Here is a 22,961-nt window from a genome sequence, read left to right on the forward strand (position 1 = left end):
GCCGCTCTTCGGCCCTGGTAACTGCGTGTGGCCGAACCTGCCTGATGCTAGTGCGCTGGCGACTGGAGAGAGGACTTTCATTGGGGAGAAAATAAGCCCCATATGAAGAAGAACTGTGGGGGGGAGAAGGGAAGGAATACATTTTTAATCACCATGCCTCAGGAGGTAAGCTGGTCTCTGAGCTGAGCCCCAAGGGAGGAACCTTGCTCCAGGGTCCCGAAGAGGTGCCTCCCAGGGCATTGATCTTAACTGGGTTTGTGCAAGGAAAGTCAGCGCCTTGGTTTCTGCTGGTCCAGAGAGTCCTTGGTCTGCTTGGTCTCATGTTGCCCCAGCTGGTTGTACAAAAAACAGCGTTTTTGTCTCCAGTCCTGTATCGTCCCCTGATTCTCTTTATTGGGAAGAGGCAAAGGATGTCATATGGGACACGTTGGTGCCAAGACTACTTTGCGCTCGTGTCCAGCGCTCGGTTCAAGCCCTTGAGCTAGGGAAGCCCTTGGGTACCGCGGAGCGGTGCCGCTGACGTCCCCGTGCCAGGAGCGAGCGCAGTGGGCAGCGAGGCACAGGGGACAAAATGGAAAGCTCTTTCTTGGGGGAAAGGAAGGAGCTGGCGAACGAATGAGAGGGAAGTGGTAACGCGCTTGGCACAGGATGTGGGTGCGGATGGGTTACACGGAGGGTGGATCAGAAGGGAAGAGATCTCGAGGGAAGCAAAAAGAAAGAGCAGATTGTGGGTCAGAGACACAGGAGAAGGAAGAAGAAGGGAGAACTGAGGAGAACAGACAAGTGGGAAAATGCAATAGAGGAGTCTAGTAGACGGGGAGGATATAAGGCCTGGAAAAGCAGGGAGAAAAGGCTAGGGCTTGGAGCAAGCGGGGTGCATGTATCCACACGGTGACTTGGACCTTCAGGCATGTGGCAGAAGGGACCATGAATGTACAAGGGTCTGAAAAGAAGAGCCAAGGGTCTGCCGGATGAAAAAGCAAGCAAGCAAAGCAACTTCTGCTCTCTGCCCTCGCTGTCTGCCCAGACCTCTTTGCATCCCCGCTGACTGCTGCCCTGTCCTCGCTCTTGCAGCACGTACCCGGCCGGTCCCCACTGGCCGCTTGGTCGCCCAGAGCTGGGAGCAGCGCAGCCGTTGCTTCTCCTCAGCGTGAGAGCTGCCCTCCAGCTCCTAGCAGGGCTGTCTTCAGACTTTTATGTCTGTTGTGCCACTTCCCATTAAGCTGTGAAGATCCCTTTCGCCTCATCCTTGTCTCCCTGAAAGAGCTCGTAAAAAGAAGCCTTTGAAAGCCCGGGGAGGCTGCAGGCAGCAGCGAGGGGAGAGGCATCCCGCGGTCCCAGCCGGGCAGATGAAAAGACGGGAGGAGCTGGCGCTGCTCTCCCCACACACGCATGGTTATTACACGGCTGTCCTCTCCCAGAGCTATTTCTTAGCGTTTAACGCTGATAGTAATCTACGGAGACATAACTAGCACAAGCCACACCTCTGAACACGGCTGGTAGCTGCTGTGGTTGGATTCCCCCAGGAGGGCTTTCTTGGCTCACAGGAGGCCTATTCAGCGCAGACAAAAACCCTCCCAGTTCAGAAACTTCCCTCCTCTGGTGCCTGGTTGTCCTGGAGCTCTGGATTACATTGGCAGGGGTAGATCCTGGCGGCTCAGACATCTCTGAGGGCTTCACGCGGAGCTGGGGGAGCCAGGTGGAGAGCAGGGCCGTCGTCTGTGGGGCTGCCCCATGGACCCCAGGCATTCGCCATGCTCAGAGCTCAGCTGGTGGGGGTATGTGGGTGCCTGGAAGCGCCCGTCTCCTGCAGCATCTCCCTCTCCTGTTTTTAGCAGTTGCTTTATTTAGGCTTGGCCTAGGCTTCAGATTTTGTCAGCAGAATGACGCTAGCCCTATGAAAAGATCACACGCACGCATAACCCACGGAGCGATGTTGGCAAAAACTCTCCCACGAGCGCAACTTGTACGGACAGAAAACATTGCCTTTAATCAGTGTAGTTTGTTTTGTTCAACGGGCAGGTTTAAGGTAAAAGAGCTCTTTTGTTAGAGCAAGCTGCATATCCACTGCAAGGAAGGGGATGCCGGTGTAGTTTTACCGGTACAGCTCCCCCAGCGACTTTTAAACTTTTACATCCCAAGCTCTCCAGGGCAAAGAGCTTCTGCCTTATAAATGTGTAGAGCTGTGTAAATAATTTGATAATGACAATTCAATCACTGTGTGCTCCCTAATTTTGGATGGGGGCTCTGCAGAGAACATTTGAGGCAGATGCTTGTGAAACATCCCACCTCGAAAACCTGATATTATTTGAGAACAGATCAAAACGGAGAAGGCTGCGTGACCCTTTTGAACCCAGCTGCAGTGTTTAGTATTTCGTGTTCAGGAACACATATTCTTAGAAAGCTACAGGGCTTGTTTAGTTCCAGCCAGCGAGCTTTACAACTGCAATGGCATTTTTTAAATAGGGGAGGGCTCTGGTGCCAGAGATAGAGTTTCCAAGGAGAAAATGTCCTCCTATTTATTTAGCTGCTGACCCAGGGCCCTGAGTTTTGTCCTCTTCCACCTAAGCTTTCCGATGTGCAGCAGCTCTGAGCGGCGTTACGGCAGCAGCAGGATTTGGGCCCAGGCGAGGGCCGGGACAGCCGGCTGCCACCGCGTCCACGGGCGAGAAGTCAGGGGAAGTAATTACAGCAGATAAGAAACGGAGCTAGATATCATCTCACAGGATGGTCCCTCCTCCTCGCGTGGCTTTGTTTTTGCCTTTTGCCCCATCGTACCAGGCATTGTTAGCTCCCAAAGCCCTTTCAGTTGGATGTAAACATAACTATTTGCGTCTGCCGCCATGCTCTCTCAGAAGAACCAGGAAAGCGGAGAATGTCCGGCGGGCGAGGGTGGAGCCCTCTGCAATCAAGCACGATGGTCTCGCTGCTTTTTCTTTCCATGTTTTGTGTTTCCCTGGACCCTTGGGGTGAGATCACATCCTCCGCTCCCAGGGTTGTTATGTCTTCAGACAGGCAGGATGAGGTCTGCCGGCTGGGTGGCTGTGTCCACCGCTCCCGCTGCCTTCCCTGCGTGCACACGCTCCAGCCCCTCTCCGAAAGCCCCTGTGGCTCCCGTCCCACCGAGGAGGAGGATAACCTCCACCTCTGCCTGGGGTGCTTAATGGGAACCACCAGGCTGCTGGTGGATTGCACTGTCTGGCTTTATGAGTGACCAGATTTTCTTCATCATTGTCTCCAGTAATTGCCTGTTAATGGTTTCCATCCTAGTAGGAATCTCTTTTGCTCTTCCAGATCTGGGGAGAGAGTCATGTTTTATGGTTTTCCTTGTCTGCAGTGGAAAGGAATAGGAGGAGTTTCCCACGACTGGGTACAGGATTTTGTTCCTCTGGCCTTAATTCAATTTGCTTCTAAATATCTTTCATTTGAGTTCCTCAGGAGCCTGACAAGGAGGATAACCAACATTTTTGGTTTACTCGATGCAGTAAACAAGCTAATCTCTTCTTACCATCCTCCCAGTGTGTCCTGGTTGGGTAATAGGAGAACAGAAGTCTCCTCCTCAGCTAAGAGAAGCATGTTGCTGTAAAGGGAGTAGATGCCACCGAATGAACTGTTACAAGTCATCTTGAATATGTTAAGGAAAATACCTGCTATGGACATGGCTGCATGCATGCCTCTTGCTGCAGGCAAGAGCTCCTCTTTTGCCGTGCCATCTCATCTGTGCAGCTGTTCGTGGGGCCAGGCAGTGACTCACACTGGTGGCCTCTTCCCGATGGAGAGAGTTTGACTTGTGGTCAGCATGTTCTCAGCATGGGGGCTTTGTACACAGGGGCTGCTCTGCCAGCTGTAGAGACAGTAATGCATTTGGTGGCAGAAGGAAGGGGCTCTGTTACTTCTTACCCCAAATATTCTCTGACATAATGTAAAAAAGTGAGTGGGCTGGAGGCATTTTGTGCATCTTCCATGAGCTAGAAAACATCATTGCTAGGCAGATCCACTGGAAGGTATGAGTAGACAGCAATGCAGAGAGAAAGACTATTTTTAGTGGTGCCGTGTGTCAATGCAGCTGGACTCCCGGTTAAGTTGGGTTTTCAGAGCCCAGCAAAGTGGCGGTGAGCTTTGCCACTCAGTGAACCTACTTTAATTTTGAAATCTCAGCAATACAATAGCTATTTTAGCTGAGATGTGTTTTTTAGTAGAAATGCTCTCTACAATAAAGGGCACAGCAATTACAATTAATCAGGCCATGTACAATGCTGTTAATGATGATAATACGGGGCTCAATTCAGTTGCCCGCCCGGGGGCATCTAGTGCCATTTTAGTCACCCACATGTTTTGATATCCCATGTGATCTCCAGCTACTGCTCTGGAAGGGCACATGTCTCTTCCAGTTCCTGTGCCATGTCTTCCAGCCTCCTGCAGACCTCTTGGAGCTCCTATGGCATTTCGCCCTGCCATAGTTGATGTGCTTGTCCTTAGGGACCTGAATCAAGACCATTTGGGGTCTTTCTGATGGTCTGAAGGAGGGGTGGGAATTCACCTCACAGTCCTTGTGAGGTCTACAGCTGTCCTGGGTATCTGGAGTACCTTTATGGAGTGGAGGCCGATTATGGTCCCCACTGTTACAGCACATTTCATCTCATCACAGGGTACATACCAAAACCAGAACCAGTGAACTGTGTCCTAGAAGTGCTTTTCTCTCTCTGTCAATTATAAAGAGTCTAGAAAACTCACAGGCAGACATCATAGATGGCTGCGACTGGGTGAGGTGAGTCTCAGACCAGCTGCTCAAAGGTTCAGATACCTTTTGTGCTTTTACCAATTTGCCCCTCTCCTTCTGTGCTGACTCGTTGCATTAGTTCCCTGTGTAGAGCAGGGAAAACAGTGCTGGTGTCGCTGGTTACAGGTATGGTCCAGGCTCCCCAGCATAGTCAGGAAGGTAGATCCATACTGGCAGTTGAGTGGTTTGAGCCCACCCCCAAGTCTACATCAGCTCACCCTCTGCACTGCAAAATCTCAAGGTTAATATAAGTTGTCACCTCACACCTGTCTGGACGAGGTGGTCAGAGCATACTGCACACCGTAACACAGAAGATGTTGTCTGTGCGGCACAAACAGATCAGCCGTGCTGGTGACCTCAGGCTGGTGCTCCTCAAGGCTGGTGTGGACATCCTAGGCCTGAGCTATCGCAAGGTGGTCACTGCCTGGTACGCTGAAGTGTGGGACCCGTTACCCATTTTCATGCAGACTTCACCAAAATGAGGCTTGCTGGGAGGCCACATGCTGCAGGAACAGTGAGCTCTTGGGATAGCTCTATCCATCCCTGGCGCAGAAGGTCACACTGGAGAAGATACCACTTGGCAGGATGACTTTGAGCTTCTAAAGGTCCACTGTTTCCAAGTGCCTTTTTTTTTCTCTCAAGAAAAAAACCTCAAACACATGAAGCCACCTGACTTCCTTAGCTCCCAGGGTATGCCCTGCGTGGGCATCGATATCCTTTAAAGAAGGTGGTGCTGGGTACAGTTTGTTGGTGGGTGCAGGATCAGCCCAGGTGACCTGTGTTGCCCTGGATCAGGGAGCTGTTATTTCCAATGGGAGCAGTTTGTAGAAATGCTGTAACTGGACTTGCTGGTAGAAGTGTTTTCTAATTACTCATCCCCCACACCCTAGTTTGTACTTTGCGTTTTCCCCAGTCTTGGCTGTTTTCACCACCCCTTGTCTTGTGACAATAAAAATCTGGAGTTGTAGCAATTACTTTCAGCTCAGAGAAATCTGTGACTTTCCCTATGCAAAGCAGCACAGCAGTCACATGGATTTTATCGCCCGCATCTTCCTTAAAGGCTTGCAACAGTAGGTCAAGAAGGGGCCTCTGAAAGAGCAGAAGATTGCTGTTAATGTATTTCTGCAGAGAGCCCGTGAAGTGCAGCCCCTCCTTCGCAGGAGCAGCAAAACTGGCTTTTGCTCCCCATCCAGCAGACCTTGGGACTTCCATGAATTTATTAGGGTCCGTTAGACCACTGAGAGTGTCCGTAGAGCCACGTTAGCAGCACAACACATCGCTCGCCTTAATAGTGCTTCAGTTCTGTGAGATGATCCCAACCACTGAACTGGAACAGATCCGTGTGGCTATGAGAAAATCCACCATGGCCCTTCCCAAGGGCTCCTCTGCTTAAAGACAGGATTGGAAGCCCAGTCTCTCCTGGAGCTTCTGAAGTACGTTATATACATTCTGCTTAAGCTCAGAAGGGCATAAGTAAGTGCATTGCTCCTTCTTCCTAATCTAAATCTGTCTGCCTCTTTTTCCACCAGTGGCAATGAGTCCCATCAAGTAGTTTACTACAAGTGAAGTATGTATTTACAGCACATTTGGTCTTCTGTAGTAATGGTCTGTGCTCCCCAAGGAGAGTAAGAGTAGGCACCTCATTGACCTATGGGTCATATTAAGCGTGCACCTGTGGGCAGTTACCTCAGGGCAGGTGCAGTTCTGGAGCTTCATGCCATAGGTTGTCCATGAGTCCCTGCACGTTGTCACCTTGATGAAGAGGCTGTGATCGAAGCATGGGCACCCAGCAGGGAACCAGAAAAAGGCTGCAGGCAGGTTGGCCTTTGCTGTGGAGCTGATCTGAAAGAAGTCCCAATCTTTTCATGCCCATCTGGAAGGGGTAGATGGGATTGGGCCTATCGGCATGAATATTTCTGGAGGTGGAAAACCTTTCTGTGTTCTTACACTGGAGCCATCCCCAAAGTATCAGAAAATACTGCCTGCTGAGAGCTACTCTGTGGCAAGCATTGCTTATTCCATTTTGCAAGCGGTATCGTGCACAGTAATTAGTACTATGCCTTACAGGAATAATATTGTTGCACTTGTAAAAGGTGATGTGTGCGTTTGACTGCTCCCACTCCATCTCCCAGTGAGAATGGAGCTGAAGAAGACAATTAAACCCGCAGTGATAAGCAAAGGGACTGCAAGTCAGGTTCTTCAGTACTGCTCGTGGTGCTGGCATCTCTGAGAATACCAAGCAAGCAGTTTAGCTCCTCTGCGTCCCAGTTTGTCTCGGTAGAAAGCAGATAATAAACCCAAATAAGCATGGCTATGGGTACCCTGTCCACTTAACTCTCCCATTTGCTCCCAGTCCTGGCCCCTTGCTGCCTGCACTGTATGTATGTCAGTCCGTTGCCTTTTGGAGGCAATGAGCTGGTTCTCTCCATGATGAAGCACAGTGGCAGTTCTGGGGTGAGAGACCAGTCACTACGGCAGTGTGGACGAAGCAGCCCAGTTTGGCTCCCTCCCCTTTGCACGGCCCTAGGATGCTACCTGGTCCCCCCCGACGCTATTGCGTACTGGCCCCCCAGGGTAACAACATAAAGGTCAGATCTTTGGGGCCACCGGGGAGCCACAGAAGCCCCCGGGAGATGGGGCCCAGTGGTGTGCCATGTAAACCCACTGCACTTGGCATGCAGACGAACTGCCCTGCACCCCAGGCCGAGGGACTCGTGGATCTCCCCTGGGAGCAGACACTGCTGACGCGGGTAGGCAGAGCCAGTGCTTCCCTCCTGCTTTGCAGGGACATCGTGGACCTGGAGCTGGATTGTAATTCCCTTTTGATTCCTCCGGTCAGAAGTTGCACTGCGAGTTTAACGTGCTTTTGCTAGAAAGGTGCTTGGGCCCCAAGTGGACATGAAGGGCATTGGCAGTGATGCTGGAGGTGCTTGAAGGTTGTGAGCGCGTCTACTCATCTCAGGGACGTGTCAGGGTTTGATTCTTGACTGCCTTCACAAGTGTCGGAGGAAGGCACTCTGTCTGGGGCTACGAGGAGGAAGATGTGGGCCATTTCCTCTGGAGCCCAGAGGATTAACGAATTCTGGGAAAAATGCATTGCAGCTCCCATTGAATCACCGCCGCCACACTCCCCAGGGCATTTCCAGGAACAGACCCTGAAGTTTATTTTTGTTTGTCCCTGAAAACATTTAGCACCCAGAGACCAACGGGGGCACGCCAGCCTTCCAGAGGAGGCTGCCAGGTGCCACATCTGTCAGAGACGGGGAAATTTGGAAGAGGGAGCCCTCCCTTGCGGAGATCTAAGCGAAAGCTCCTGATGTCTCCTGCCAGTCTACGAAGCTGTTAGTCCGGCAGCCGAAACAAAAGCGAGAACCCTTTCGCAACAAAGCTTGGGTATTATATGACCAGCCGGGCAGATTCTGGCATGCAGCCTCTGCTCTTAGGAAATCAAGCAGACTCTTTGTCTGCTTTCCAGCAGGAACTGCTTCTTTCATTCCACGCATGATACAGCGAACCGACTCCAGAGCAAAGGGAAGTTTTATCTCAGACAGCCTGAGCCTCCAGGGGATGATTACAGGTTAAACCAAGAAGCGTGTGAGTGCTGTCGTCTGCCTCGCGCTCCTTTTCAACTCCCTCGTCCGCCTTCACTCGCTGGTCTGAATGATGTGGGAACCTGTTTGAGAAGGACGGGCTGATTTCCGTGGTGGAATTTCTGCAGATAAACGCAGCAGGGAGGAGCAGCTATAAGTAGTTAAATAAATAATAATTCTGATGTGGGAGTGCTAATTTAAGGGGTATAAAATGCTTACTTCAAAATATTTTAAGTAAATATAAATTAGCTTGCAAATGATGAATGCAATTGATTCAGGTTCAGATTTTGATCACACAAGGGCCAATACTTCAACACTGCAATTTCCACATTAGCTGAAGAGCGCTCGTTCTCACAAGCCGTGAGATGTTTCTGCACTCAGCTACGTGCGTACAGCCCTGACTGGCTCCGCTGCCCTGGTTGCTGTGAGTATGGGAGAGGTCTTCACAGAGCTGAGGACCAGGGCTTCGAAGGAGGGAAGAGCTGTCCTTATGTTGGGCGCTCAGCCTGTCATCCCAAAGCTGTTGGAACAAAGTATTTGATCGTCTGTAATGTAAGAGGGCATGGGCATAGTGAGCTGGGGGTCCGGTGGTCTCCGTCAGCCCTGAGGCAACAGTGTGAAGGCTGCGGGTGCTGGACCACCGTGCAGGACACTGGTCACTGCAATCCTTTGCAGCGTGCTCTAGGTGACCCTGTTTGAGCAGGGGGTTGAACTCAATGATCTCCAGAGATCCCTTCCCACCTCAACCATTCTTGATTCTGTGATATAACCCAGCCTGGTGCTCGGCCCCCTTGGCAGTGACATCCCAGCAGCCCTTCCTCTTTCCTACCCTCCCATAGGGTCATTTCTGTTGCAGGGCTCAGAGACAGCCTTGCTGAAACAGGTTGCACAGAGGAGACCTTAGCTTGCCCCAGCTTTGTGCATGCTTCTGCCATACTGGAGGGAACAGACAGGCTTCTTGCTCTCCTCGTGTCTCAGTGACCGGGTAGCAGCAGCACATACCTAGTGCCTGCACCATGAAGAAGCATGAGACCACCCCTCCAGCATGCTGCAAATGTAGTTGTGATCCTCCTGGATGTGAATCATCTCACTTGCAAGGATGCAAGTGGCTGGCAACCATCTGTGGGCATGGGACAGATGCTGCTCACTTCCAGCAGATCTGCCAGCTGGGATCTTGTCTACCATGCAGGGATGAGCCTGGGTTTGGAGAGCAGATCACAGTCTTCTTCTGACCCAGCTATCACAGGCAGAGCTTCAGCTGTGGCCCAGCGGGACTGGTATCTCTTGGTGCCTTGATGAGCTTATGGAGCACGAGGAAAGTTCTCCTGGGCTGTCCCATGTCACAAATAGCCTTTGACATATTCATCCTCGACACAACCTTTCTGAGGAGGGGCAGTAGGGGTGTTCCCCCCTCTGCAGATGGGGAGATGGGGCGAGGGAAGTTCACAGCCTGGCCCAGACATCACAGGCGCAGATCCAGGGTCACCCAAGGAGACTGTAGCAGAGAAAGGGCTGCGAGCCAGATGTCCCAGGTCCCTCCTAATTGCCTCTGCAATTATAAAGTCTTCTTCCAGTTTGTAAACTGAGCGTATTTGGTATAGACCGAGGGGAGGAGAGTACCAGTTTCTGCAGTCATTTTGCTGTTGATGTTCCTTCACCCCACATCTCTTGCTTTAAATTTTGTATTATGTGCTTTACTTAAGAATAGGAAAAATATGAGATACCAATATATGCTAACTTACAGCCCTGTTTCATTCCATGCTAGCAAGCCAGTCTGCTAAATATCCAAGGAGTGTATTTCTAGGCTACTACTTGTTTATGTTTGCCCCTAATTGAAATTTTTTTGTTCGACTGAAAATAATCTCATGGTTTTTTGTGAAGAATCTGTGAACTGTTTGTGAGAACTTATCTCAGAGCATGTGGCTTGGGCTTAACTAACATTTTCCAAACAACTTGCAGAAAGATAAACTTGGGGGAACTGTTGGATGTATTCAAAACCCTGTCTGAACCTTTGGCTAATGTGAGATAAAACCCATGGACCGCATGCTCCTCCAGATGCTATAAACATGGTCTTCAAAGCTAACAAACTGCTGTGTGCCAAAAACAGAAAAGAATGAAGACAAAACTTTGCAGGCAATGATAATTCCTTAAATTACCTTTTTTTTCCTAGCTTTTCTCAGCAGTTGGGGACCTTGTAAACAAACAGGCATTTCTTTGACAGGTAAAGGAAAGATGAGAAAAAATGAGAGTGGGAAAGAAAGAGGATAAGGCTGAGAATCAGAACTGTTATTTTACTAAAAGGTATGACTTCAGACCAAATCTAGTTACACTGAGCAGTTTTGTATGTGGCCACATTTTAATGAGTGCAACCACCTTTCCAAAGCTTAGCTTTCCCTGATGAACTCCAGATACTGATGAAGTCAATTTTCTCCATTTTTAGCGCATACGTTCAGCTCCCTAGTACAGGTATGGATTGGCTCTGGTCCTGCAGGGCTTGTTCGGCTTACGTGCGGTGGTACATGACAATGCCAGTACAGCTTCTGGACACATACTGGCTCTTCTAAAAATCTGTCTGGACCTAGATGCCCTCAGACTCTAGACTCCCATGCTTGGAAATAGTTTTCCCATTACACAGAGTCTCACAGTCCTTGTTATCCTGGGTGAGGGAGATCCGACTTTATAAAGGTCCAGCTCAGGAGAGTGCAAAAGTTAAACTAATTTCTAGGACTGATGGAATGGAAGTGGCTGTAACTCCATGTGTTTAGTGTAAGAGTGTTGGCAGCACCTGTGATTTTTATCAGCAGGCTCATGATAGGGTGTTTTTCATAATGTTCCAGCTTACTGTGTTGGCTGATTAAGTGAGAATCTCCGTTTTTATCTTCTGGAAAAACAACCAGTACAGCTATGCTTTATCTCTTGTGGTTTTAGCAAAAAGCTTGAAAGAGTATCTTCATATGCATGACAAACCCATGAAACAAAGGCGAATACAAAGAAACATAGTTTATGAAAAAAATGCTTATTTTTGAGCCAGTTTTGAGGGCTCCTACTCATGATTTTGGAGCTTGGGGGGTGAGACATACTGACACCCTAGACTTTGCCATTGGCAGGTAGAGCGATTGACCCCTCACATCGCGCACTGAACTTGCAACGTGATGAGAGCCTTGACGAAGGTGGCTCTTCAGCACGGTGCAGAACAGCTTGCCTGGAAACGATGTGGGCGGCTTCCCTCGCCGTCCCACACCATGGGTGGCCTGAAGTTGCAGCAGTTTTGCATTTCTGTTGGAAGTTGCTCGTCCTTACAAACACGGGCTTCTGAAGCAAAGCCCATCTCTGGGATAAGGCTATGGAGAGCAGAGCAGGGCCTGGAGCTGGTGCTCACAGCGTTTGAGTGGGAAACGGGCTAAAATGTGGTTAATAAAATGACAAAGTGTGAATGGAGATTCTCCTTTGCTGCATTGAGGTCTCAGACTGGAAAGATGCAATTGTAGGGAAGAGACCAGGGAAAATCTATGCCAGTGCTTTCAGCATGCAGTGACGCTTCAAGAAGAAATTTGCACCTAAGATATAATAGTTTCACTGGAACCATTGCACTTGCAGCAATATATAATCAGTCAAGAAGGAACCATATTAATTGCAGAGCATTGGAAGTAACGCTTTCCCATCAGGTAGTTTTCTGGCTGTTAGAAGAAACTCCCCACCGGGAATGAGAGGTTCAAGGATGTGGGGTCACCTCCCAGGGCTTACTTTGAAGCGCCTGCTTCTCTAGGCTGTACTGCTTGAATATGGTCATCTGAGGGCATATTAGTGGCTGTATATATGAAATGAGTGCATCTGCTCATTGCCTACCATGGGAGAAAAAGGTTGTTCTGAATAAAATTTACCCTGAAAGCTGTTAATCTAAATTACCTATGTTCTGCTCTGCTTGCTCGCTCTCAGCAGCAGATACGTCAGTGATACGCCCCTTATCCCGCATTTTGTCAGTTTTTTGCAATTTTTTTTATAACCTCTTTCTTCCTTTCTTTCTGATTTTCTTTCCTTTTCTTGTGGAAGTGACAGAAGTCAAGCTGGGTTAAGAGATGAAGAAGGGTCGTAAGGGAGGAGGAGAAGGTCACACAAGTCCAGTCACCGCCTCTGTCTTCTCTCTTTTGCAGTTGTTGCAATCTCAGGACGTGAAGGAAGACGCTGTCCTTTGCTGCTCCATGGAGGTAGGGAAGCATGCATTTATTTGAAAGACATGGCAATGAAAATTGAATTTCTTCTGTAGATCCTTTGCAGATAGCAACACCAGAAGTCACCCAGTCCTTATCCAGATGAGCTGTAAAACCAAGTGCTTGAGTTCCCTGTGGTCATCAAAAATCCTGTGGCCTCTTTTGGCTACTTTTTCTCTAAATAGGAATGTTAACTTCATAGCTGCTCTCTCTTCCCTTGTTGTAAATAGATGCAACCTAGATTTGGTAGCTGGGATCCCATCACAAAGTTAACTACAGTCAAAACAGGTTGTGTACAGGAGGCTAATTCCAGAATTAGCCTGGTGGCTTATATGTTTATGGAGGACTTCTTGTGGGGTGAGGAGTACGAGACAAGGGATTAGACTCAAGAGCCCCACAGTTCAGCTAGGATTATTCTATTTTATACATCCATCCCAAACAAGTGTCCTGCATAGCAAACTCTGGCTCCCGGCTCCCGGAGTGGCATTAGACTGTGAAATGGGAAAATAATATCCTGGTTCCTTCAAATGTCACCTGCAGGTTTTTAAGCACAAAAGCACCTGTATTGGAACAAATGCCGCCCCGTCGCCCTGCCTTTGCCATGCAGTTGCAGTAGCTCACACAGACAGGTTTGCTGTGCTCAATAGCAGCTTTGCCAAGAACCGGTTATAGAAATATAACACGGAGGCAATTGCTCAGGTTCATTAGCTTTGCTTTTTGGAAGCAATTGGCCCATGGGGATATAGATGCTTTCCTTAAAGAGAGTGGTGGAAGTAGGAGGCAAGATTGCAGCCTGAATGGTAGAAATTCAGCAAAATGGCAGGCAGCTGAAAAGAAGCTTTTGCATTTTTAAGGCGAGGACATTCTGGAGATGTGCCTTCAAATCCCACAGGCCATATAGGATGGTGGACCCACTGCTGTCCACTCTCAAGTTTGATTCCCTGCACTGTGGGGAGACATCTAAGCCTTACCCTGCTCCACAAAGGCACTCGGAGGAGTAATTGCTTTAAAAACACTTGGCTACCCTCAGAGAAAAGGTGTGACACGTAGAAAGGCAAATCTCCCCGTTGTGCAAAGGGCAGGATTGGTTATGCGTACGGGAGAGCCCTGCTTAGTCAGATTAATGACTGGGAGTCACTGACAGCTGTGAATCAGCGAGCAAATGAAGGAGCAGGTAAGAGGCAGGAATACCACATCACAGCCTGCACTTTGTTTTGACAATAGCTTGATTTTAGGTGGGATTTTTCAAAAGCATCCAGCGCTGCTGCCTTTGAAGTCAGTGGGAGCTGAACCATTCCCTCCTGGAGGAGCGGAGAGAGGCCTGGTGTGAATGCTTTTGCAAACCTCACCCTTCATGCACGGCTCTCGGCGATGTGTGGGACCGCACTTAACCCTTCTGCGGCAGGGCTAAGGCTGTGGGCGCAGGGCAGGGCGGGACGAGCCGGTGGCACCCGTGCTCCTGTTGCAGTCCCCGAGGTTGAGTGCGGATGAGGAATTGAAGGCGCTGTTAAAAAGTGGCTGTTTGAGGGGGGAAACAACTCTCCTATATAAATATTTCCCCATTATTGCTGGGGTCAGCTCGGTGCGGGGTCCACAAGCTGGCGAGTTGTTATCCGACAGCAGTCACTGCACCGTCCGCAGCTCCACTCCCGCTTTTCTCCAGCCAGCATCGCTTCTTCAGCGGTGCCGTATGCCCGCGTGCAGCTCAGCACTCGCCTCCCCCTTTGATAACCCACGAGGGTCCCCACGAGGTGGTGGGTCCCATTCCCGTCCCCCCTCCTTGTCCCGTCCCCCACTCCATCCTGACCACGGCAAGCCCCAGCCGAACCCCGAGTCGCCCTCGGGAGAGGTGCCAAGCTAAGCGCGAACAGAAGCCGCCTTGCACGCTAACGCGCGGCTCTCGCCCCGTCTCTCCCCACAGCTGCAAAGCACCGGGCGGCTGCTGGAGGAGCAGCTGCCCGAGATGATGACGGAGCTGCTGGCCATCGCCCGCGACAAGATGCTGTGCCCCTCGGAGTCCATGCTGACGCGCTCGCTGCTGCTGGAGGTCATCGAGCTGCACGCCAACACCTGGAACCCGCTGACGCCCACCATCACGCAGTACTACAACAAGACCATCCAAAAACTGACAGCCTGAGGCGCCGAGCGAGGGCGGGCGGGCGGGGGGGCGAGCAGAAGACACGCACCTTACAAGGCAACGGGATCGCAGCGGAGCGGGAAGCGAGGACCTTTCCGATTTCCATACCTAAGGAGACAACCCCCAGCATGCTTAAGAATACGTTCGTGGGGCGGGGAGGGAGAAGCATGTTTCTTTTCAGCCGTGTCGCCAAGTGCCACCCCTCTTCCCTGCCGCGTTTTTGTCTTCGGGTTTCTTTTACGAAATCACTGCTCCGGCAGCGGCGCGTCCCGCCGTGTTATTGTCTGGCCGCAGAAAGGACACGGAGGAGCTGAAAAGCGAGGAGGAGCGCGGGCTCGTATTGTCCGCACGCCGTTCTGCCAGCTTGCCCTTGCCGGCCGGCGGGAGACAACGCGCAGCAGATGTCCCGGGCGGACAAAGCGAGCCACGCACCGCGCCAGACGCCGGCAGTCGACGGCTTTTGTCAAGCGGGGCTTTCGTTGTTTCTTCTCCCCTCCTCTTGTCGTCGACTTTGTGTCCCCACCTCCGCTCCTTCTGTCCTCCACCCCTCCGAAACCGGATCTGAGAGTAGGACGGATTTGTATTTGCACTGGGTTTTCTTTTTGGGGGGTTGTTTTTATTTTATTTTATTTTATTTTATTTTATTTGGGACGGACAGTTGCGCTCGACTCGGAGACATGGAAGTAACACTATCATGTGAGTTCAGAAATGGTTTACATGAAGATGCAAAAGTGGAAGGAGAATTTTAAAGAAGTCCAAAAGCCACTGTAGAAGTACCGTAGCCACAGTCGTCTTGCCAGTAACCTATTAGAGTAATTGAAAAATACGTGCTCTGAGCTGGTAGCTCCAAGAAACACAGGAGCCCTGCGGCTTTTTGCTCTTGCTGTTAAAGTCGCAGCATCCCTCATCCACTAAACTATAATCTGTTTATTTTTTGTAATTTTTTTGTTTCTGTCAAAAGAGTGCTTTATTGTAATTACTGTCACGGTTGTAATTATACATTTAAAACCAGGCCTGTCATAATTGGGCCGAATAATGTACAGGGCAAGGGAAAAATGAAGACTTGATGTTCTCCTTCAGAAACTAGTAAAGAGAAGACGAGGAGCATATGGCAAAAAGAAAAGCCAAAAATACAGGTTTCAAGCCTAGCTTCTAACTAGCTGAATTTCCTATCCAGAGTTTCTAGGCTTGCGTCATGCGGGAATGGCTTCAACATGGAGCTGTCTGCATAGTCTTACTGATAGCGTGTCCTGGAGGGAGGCAGTCTCGTGGCATGGGTACGTGCTAAGGGGGAGCGATGCGCAGGGAGTGCCGATGATGGTGAGGAGCGAGGGCGAGGACTAGAGGAGGCCAGGGAGATGAGCACCAGCCCTGAAGCACGTGCAGGTTGGGCAGAGAAGTTTTTTGGTTTATGAAGTCTCTCTTCTGGTGCAAGAAGAGTCCCACAACTCCAGGGCTGCAGCGGGCTGATGCCTTAAAATCCTGGGAATATTGACAGGAGACACGGATGTTCAGCGAGTTGCAGGATCTGGTCCTTTTGTGTAGCACGAGGCAAGCGATACGTTCCAGGAGGGATGAGAGCCCGGTACCTATCGCTTGCACTGAGACTAACTTCCACCAGATGTCAAAGTTCTGTTGACTCACTTGGGTTTATTTATCGATGTGGAGATACACTCTAGCCCTGTGTTTGAGACATGCTTTGAAGTTGCTTGTTTCGGCAGCTCTCTGTTGGTCAAGAGGAGTTTGCCAAGCCATGACTTCACTTCCTGAAGAGTGACCAGGAAATGTCAGGACTTGGTGATTTCCTTATTTGCTTCTTTATCGATGCTTTTACTTACTAAATCACTTCTGGTGCTTATTTAGATGAAATCTAGCAGAGCCAGGAGGTGGGAGTTTCCCTTTTTTTTTGATCTGCGTGGTGGAAAGCGAGCCAAGGAAACCATAACCCCGCCGTCTCGTCTTGCCATCTGAGCAACCACCAGTGCAGGGATCGTGCGGTGAAGATCCGTGTGTGACACCTACCTGACTTCGGTGTCCCCACAGGTGTAGCAACCCGCTTAGGAATTGCAGAGTTTACAAGACACACACAAAACTGTTCGCCAAGGCAGTTTGTGGTCGGTTCAGTGCTTGAAACACATACATGTGTGGTTGGAGAAGTATACTCCGATTCTTTTTCTCCATTTTCTTACCGTTATTCAATGTACTTTCCTTTCCCTTGGTAAGAAGGGAATGCTCTCCACCCCGTGGAAGAGGAGCATGGCTTTGGCCAAATGCAGACCCGGGCCAGGCGCTCAGCCCCAGAGAGTCAGAATCTGAACTCCGCAACTCAAACTCATGTTTCAAACCGAGACGTTGCATTTGTGCCAGCTTGTAGAAGAGAACAAAGATTTCGTCTGGGTTTTTCTGCATGTTCAGTATGTTCTAGGGTGCTATATAAAGATACTGGTCTGTCTGTGATGGGGAGGAAGCCTTCGTGCAGCACATGGCAGAATTTGAGGGACAGAAATTTTCGACAGAGAAAATGCTGCAGGAGGAGAGAATCTGTATTTTGTGGTTCAATACTGTTTAAACTTTTCATCTGATTGTCTGCTGATACCTTTTCTAATCCACACATGAAGCCAGAGAAAATGTTGCAGGGAACAAACTTCATTTTTCATGTCTATCCAGAAAGCAGTAAAATAATCTAATGTGCTGGACATCTCTGGAAAGACTAATCTCTAGGTTGTAGCATCACCCAGAGATGCCTGGGAGATTAGCGTGGTGAAGATGACTATTTGCGTTAGGTCAGCTCCGTAAGTTCTGCCGTCAAAAGGCAAGAATGATTGACAGTGAATATCTCTGGGAGGCTGAACTTCATCGAAGCAGCAAAACCGATCAGTATTGTAAGGACCAGGACTGCATCCTTTGCTTTTGGCCTTTCCTGCTTTCCTGGAAATTAGACACAGCCAGTCCAAAATATTCATTAGGCAGCTGTGTCTATTGAGCTGCTGCTACTTTTTCAGACCCTGGGAGGAGACCTGAAACACAACTTTGTCTTGATTTTTTTTTTTTTTAAGAGCAGACAAATCATGTAATACAGGCACAGCCTGATGGGCAGGTGTGCCAGAGAGCCTACCAGCAACCGGCCAGGGCAGTAAATCTGCCGGCGGCTGCCAGTTCTCCTCTTCCTGAACCGTGGAGCAGTCAGGACTGGGATTCTGCAGCTTCCCTCTTCCGCTTCCCCCCATATTTGATCCCTGAATGTAGTGAAAGAAGAAAAAAAAAGAAAAGCCCAGTGGAGAGCTGGAGATTCTGTTTCTAAAACCTGAATTTTCACCTGGCGCTGCGTTAGGATGCATTCAGAGGCAAAGTGCCTCATGACAGTAATTCTGCTTCAGTGCTTCGCACTGCCAGGCATGAGGGTTTATTCAGTTTTTTCCTTTAGTAGAGGTTGCTGGGGAGGTGCAGTCCTGTGACCCAAGCTGACCGGATTTGGGCCATAATGCCTCAATGCTGGGATTTCTCCCAATCTTTGGGCAGTATCTAAGAACTTATTCTGATGTGAAATATGTCTTTTCTAATGTCTGTGATTTATCTTCACCATTTCATTAACACATGTTCATTCAGACATTAACTGCTTCGTAACAGAGTACTTCAGTTGCTCCATTAATACGTAAGAATCTAAATGTTGACCAAAAATGTATTTTTTCGTGAAAGTCCGTGCTGCCAATCATATCTTTTTTAAGTGCAGCAGTGACAAGCCAGCATACATATGGTGTCGTCAACCACTGCAGCATTGCGAAGAGGTGGCTCCCCTCCAGTATTGCCTCTGGTCTGAGGTTTCTGCTTGGGTTTGGTTTCCAGGTTTCAGAATCCAGTGGCCATGTCTGAAGGTTGTGTTTGAAAGGGAGAACGTCACCGGTGACTTGCTGGTGCCAGTATTGCTTGCTGGGGAAGACATGCTGCGTTGGCAGCACCTCCCAATAGAGATGTTCTGGTGCGGTGGGATGGGGGGAACCTCACTTACCTCTGTAAGAGCAGGTCTGGGAGTTGGGCACTGTTCTCATGATGCCTGGGGAGAGCACCTAGAGAAATCGTTGAGTGCTTTCTTCTGTTTTTTTTGGCGTTCTTTAGAAAAGGTTGCCAAAGAGCGTAATTCTGTAAGGTGCATCAAGTGGATTTTTGAAGGTGTGAAGCCACCACGTACGTCTCCCTGTTAGTTATTAGCCAGGTTCGCTCTTTGCTTCTCGATGTAGCTGGTTGGGAGGCTTCAGACATTGTACCCGTACGGCTAAATCAACCAGGAGGAGAATATCCTCCTTGGTCCAAATACATGTTAGGCCAAACCTTGGGTTGGATGTGAGCAGGCAAATCACTGTCCCTTTACGGGAGCACTCAGATGAAGAGCAGCTTCACGGTATGCCGAGCCGTGCGGTGGTTAGTCCTCTGCCAGAACCCATACGGTGTCCGATTTGCCTCGTTCTGAGCGAAATTATTTCTGAACCGAAGGTTTTACCTTTCCGCCAAGTGGCTCACTCGTTTCCTCATGAGGGATTGCAGCCCTGTTTGTTTGGAGAAGACTCATTTGCATGGAGGTGAAATGAAAATGGGGGAAAAAATGGCAAAGTAAGCAATCTGCTTGGTTCCCCTCTTGTTCCGAAGGAGATTAATTAGTATCTATTCTTGGCATGATTGATGGCTTAGAAGGAAAGCTTGTCAGAATAACTTACGATTTATTTTCGTGCTTATTTTTATAACATCCCTCACTTGGAAGTCTCTCAAAATCTTAAATACGATTTTTATTTCCCCGCTGGGTATTTTACGGCTTTACACTAATTTTGCTCTTCTCAGTGTTAGCTATTAGCCAGTCCCGGTGATACTTCTAGCATTTTTCAGGAGGAATGACACTAAAGGTTTCAAAGTCCACTGTCAATAGCCAAGGGAGCTGTGGTGTCCTGCAGAACACAGAGTTAATGCTAGCAATTCTTTTTTTTTTATGTATTTATTTGCATTTGAAAAAAGCAACATTTTTAATTTAATCATATTTGTTAAACTAAGCGCTTTAAAACAAAAAAAAACAAAAAAAAAGGAAAAAGGTTTTGGGGAGAATAAAGACTAGATATTCATACTAGAGACAAAAAAAAAATCATCGTTTTCAGCATTTCAGAGACTGTTAAAACAAGGGAGCTAATAACTCTTTGTGGCAATTCAGTCTTGTTTATAGAACATCCAGACCCACTGTATGCTATAAAATGCATCATCTGAGTAATAAATGTTTAAAGCTTGACATTTCACCATCTCTTTGTTGGTACGTGCTATCAGTTTTGGTGGTCTAAAGAGATTTTTTTTATTATTATTTCGTTTGGCTGGGAACGGAGGAAGACGTGAAAAAAACAAAAGTAACGGTGTCTGGCTGGAACCGCAGCAGCAGGTCAGATCCTGCCCTCTCGGAGGGTCGCCCGGCCGCGGGCCCCGGCAGGAGGGCTCAGCACCAGGCGGGGGGACGGCGCGAGGGGGTCGGTCCCTGGGGCATCGCCACCGCGGTGGGGTTCGAGGTCCGACGGGATGCTGGGGAGCCGGCGCGGAGGCTCCCGGAGGCCCGCGGGAGCTGGGTAACGTGATTAAATACCTCAGCGTTGGGGGTTTTTTTGTTGGTTCGGGGAGATACCGTTCTTTTGGGGAGGGGTTTGCACATTTTCGTTGCTGTTGTAAAAGTCTGCGGTTAAATATATGCAAAACCTCACTTGCCGAAACTATCACTTTTATGACATTGCGGTTTCGCCTAAACGGATGGCAGATAGTACAACTATTCCGGTGAATTGTGACATCGATCACAGAATAAACCTGAAAAATCAATGTTTGGACATTTTCTTTGCCTGCTTATTTCTGCCACCCCGGGCAGGGGCGTTTGCTCCCGGTCCCGCGAGAGCCCGGGGCGAAGCGGCTGCCCCGTGCGCCTGGACCGTGGCTCCCGCGAGCTGCCGTTTCAGCCCAGCATTTCCTCGCTGGGACTCTGGATGGACTGACCTTCTCGCCACTGCCACCTTGATGGCACCTGATGAAGAGCCAGAGGTACCTGCCTTGTTGTATTAAACTAAGCGGAGATGTTTGCCAGGGAAGGTCGTCCCTGGGAATGGGAAATAGCGGGGACAGCCACGCGGATGCAGCTATGGGAGGTGGATGGTGCCGTCGCTTGCTAAGAGCTGGGAAACGGCCGAGGCAGAGCCTGCAAAATCCAGGCTGAAACCAGCTGAGCAGCAGGCTGCCCTTGATGGCCCCGTTTTGTGCTCATGGGTGGAGGCCGCATCTGGGTATCAAGCCTTTGGATATTATGTCCTGTCGGTGTCATCGGGCAGTGACTGTGCGGGCCATGGAGGAGTGACTGTATTTCAGCTGTCGCCTTTTCATCTCCAGGCTCAGTTCGCAGCAGGCTTGGGGAAGCCCGGCCTTCAAAGACTCAGCGTGCCGGCTAAAGCAGCCCTCGGCCCGGAGGCACATTGTTCTTTCGGCTTCGGAGAAATTAATCGCAGGAGGCAGGGGGTCCGCGAGCCACCACGAGACGCTCGTGCCTTGTTCAGAGAGCGGGAGGGGGCCATAACCCGCCTGCTAGCTTGGCTGCGGGGATGGCGCTGACATGGGCAGCATTGAGCTGGGCTCTTGTTGAGCCAGATGGTGTTGAGCCAGGCTCTTGTTGAGCTGGATGATGTTGCACCAGGCCCTCATTGAGCTGGATGGTGTTGCCTGGCCACCTGGACTCTCGTTGAGTTGGATGGTGTTGCACCAGGGTCTCATTGAGCTGGATGGTGTTGCCTGGCCACCTGGGCTCTCGTTGAGCTGGATGATGTTGCACCAGGCTCTCATTGAGCTGGATGGTGTTGCCTGGCCACCTGGGCTCTCGTTGAGTTGGATGGTGTTGCACCAGGCTCTCACTGAACTGGATGGTGTTGAGCCGGGCTCTTGCTGAGCTGGATGGTGTTGAGCTGGGTTCTCAGTGCTGCTTTCCAGCATGTGGGAACTGCGGTGAACAGTGCCTGGCTCTTGGCCCCTTCCTCTGTATTGATTACGTTGATGTTTTCATTTATTTGGCTGCGGTGGAGACCAGTTTAACATGTTGCACATGTTAATTACCGCATTTTAACCTTTCGCCTTGGTCCAGACCCCACTGAGTATCCTGTGCCCATTTTTAACAGGAAAAAGCAGCCCCCTCTGGTCTCTCTGGCTGGACCATGGGGCCAAGTAAATTATTGAAGAAGCAATTTGCTCTTGTCTTTCCAGTAAAATCCATCTTTGTGACCCAGGCACTGGTGTCACCGCTGTCACGGCCGTGCGCCGTGGAGAAGGGGTTATTCCTGTGATGCCCAGCACTTCGTCTCGTTACCTAGAGAGCTGCAAAAAGGGGACTCCTGCCCCGAGCGGAGAGGTCTGGGCACCAGAGCTTGCTCTCAGGGCTTGGTGTTGGGCCTGCCCAGCTCCTGCTGATTGCGGGACGCTGCGAAAGCAGCAGCCGCCCGGTGCCAGCTTCTCCCCACCGAGCACTAATGCCGACCTCAAATCCGCAGCGATGATCCAGCAGGAAGTCAACCTGCTAAAAGAAAAAAAAAATCCTGCGGTTTTGCTAAGAAGTCTCCTCTGGAAAACCCTTTCTGGTCTAGCTGAAGTCAATTAGAAAGCGTTTTCAGTAAATTGAAATGCATGTGTTCACCCGGGTACCACACAGGCAGCGCAGGTCACACGAGGGAAGTGGTTTACGCGCGTGTGTCATTGGGCTCTCAGGCTACAGTCAGAAAATTACAGGTGATCCACTTGCTGCTTTTTAGGAAGTTTCCACTCTCTCTTGCGAAAGCCCGTACGTGACCACGCGTGCACTCGTAGCTCATTGCAACGCAGCTAGGGAAAGAAGGAAAAAGCCTTATAGTAACTGAAGCAATCTAAGATGCTTTCTGTGCCTGTTCATCACCTCTTGTATTTTATTTGCTACCGTGTCCTGGGGACATGGTGTTGCTCCACACCTAGGTTTGCATGCTGGTTGCCATCCAGGGCTGGTTGAGGATGACCCTACTGATACTGCATTTTGGACATGCAAAAATAAAACACATCCACACCAAGATTTGCACTGGAATTAGCCTGTCAATCCCAGGAGAATGCAGCCCCATCTCCAAACAGGTTTTATACTTCTGCAAGTACAAGTCTTGGCCAAGCTGCGAATCGGCAGCATCCCAAAGACCCTGCAGGAGCTCCCTCTGCTCACTGTTTGCCACCTCTGATAT

At 49.8% G+C, this 22,961-nt stretch overlaps 1 protein-coding gene across 10 annotated transcripts in view; it reads left to right on the forward strand.

Moving 5' to 3' along the window:
- The window catches only part of LOC112994478 (CBP80/20-dependent translation initiation factor), a 201,430-nt gene extending 180,880 nt beyond the window's left edge, over positions 1-20,550 (forward strand). For all 10 annotated transcript variants that reach the window (XM_064500940.1, XM_064500942.1, XM_064500941.1 and 7 more), the window contains 2 exons: positions 12,522-12,575; positions 14,500-20,550. In XM_064500940.1, the coding sequence (XP_064357010.1) occupies positions 12,522-12,575; positions 14,500-14,715 (270 nt within the window). In that variant the 3' untranslated portion in view covers positions 14,716-20,550. The remainder of the gene's footprint in view (positions 1-12,521; positions 12,576-14,499) is intronic.
- The last annotated feature ends 2,411 nt before the right edge of the window (positions 20,551-22,961 follow it).

Source organism: Dromaius novaehollandiae, chromosome W (assembly GCF_036370855.1).
Source record: "Dromaius novaehollandiae isolate bDroNov1 chromosome W, bDroNov1.hap1, whole genome shotgun sequence".
NCBI classification, from domain to species: domain Eukaryota; kingdom Metazoa; phylum Chordata; class Aves; order Casuariiformes; family Dromaiidae; genus Dromaius; species Dromaius novaehollandiae.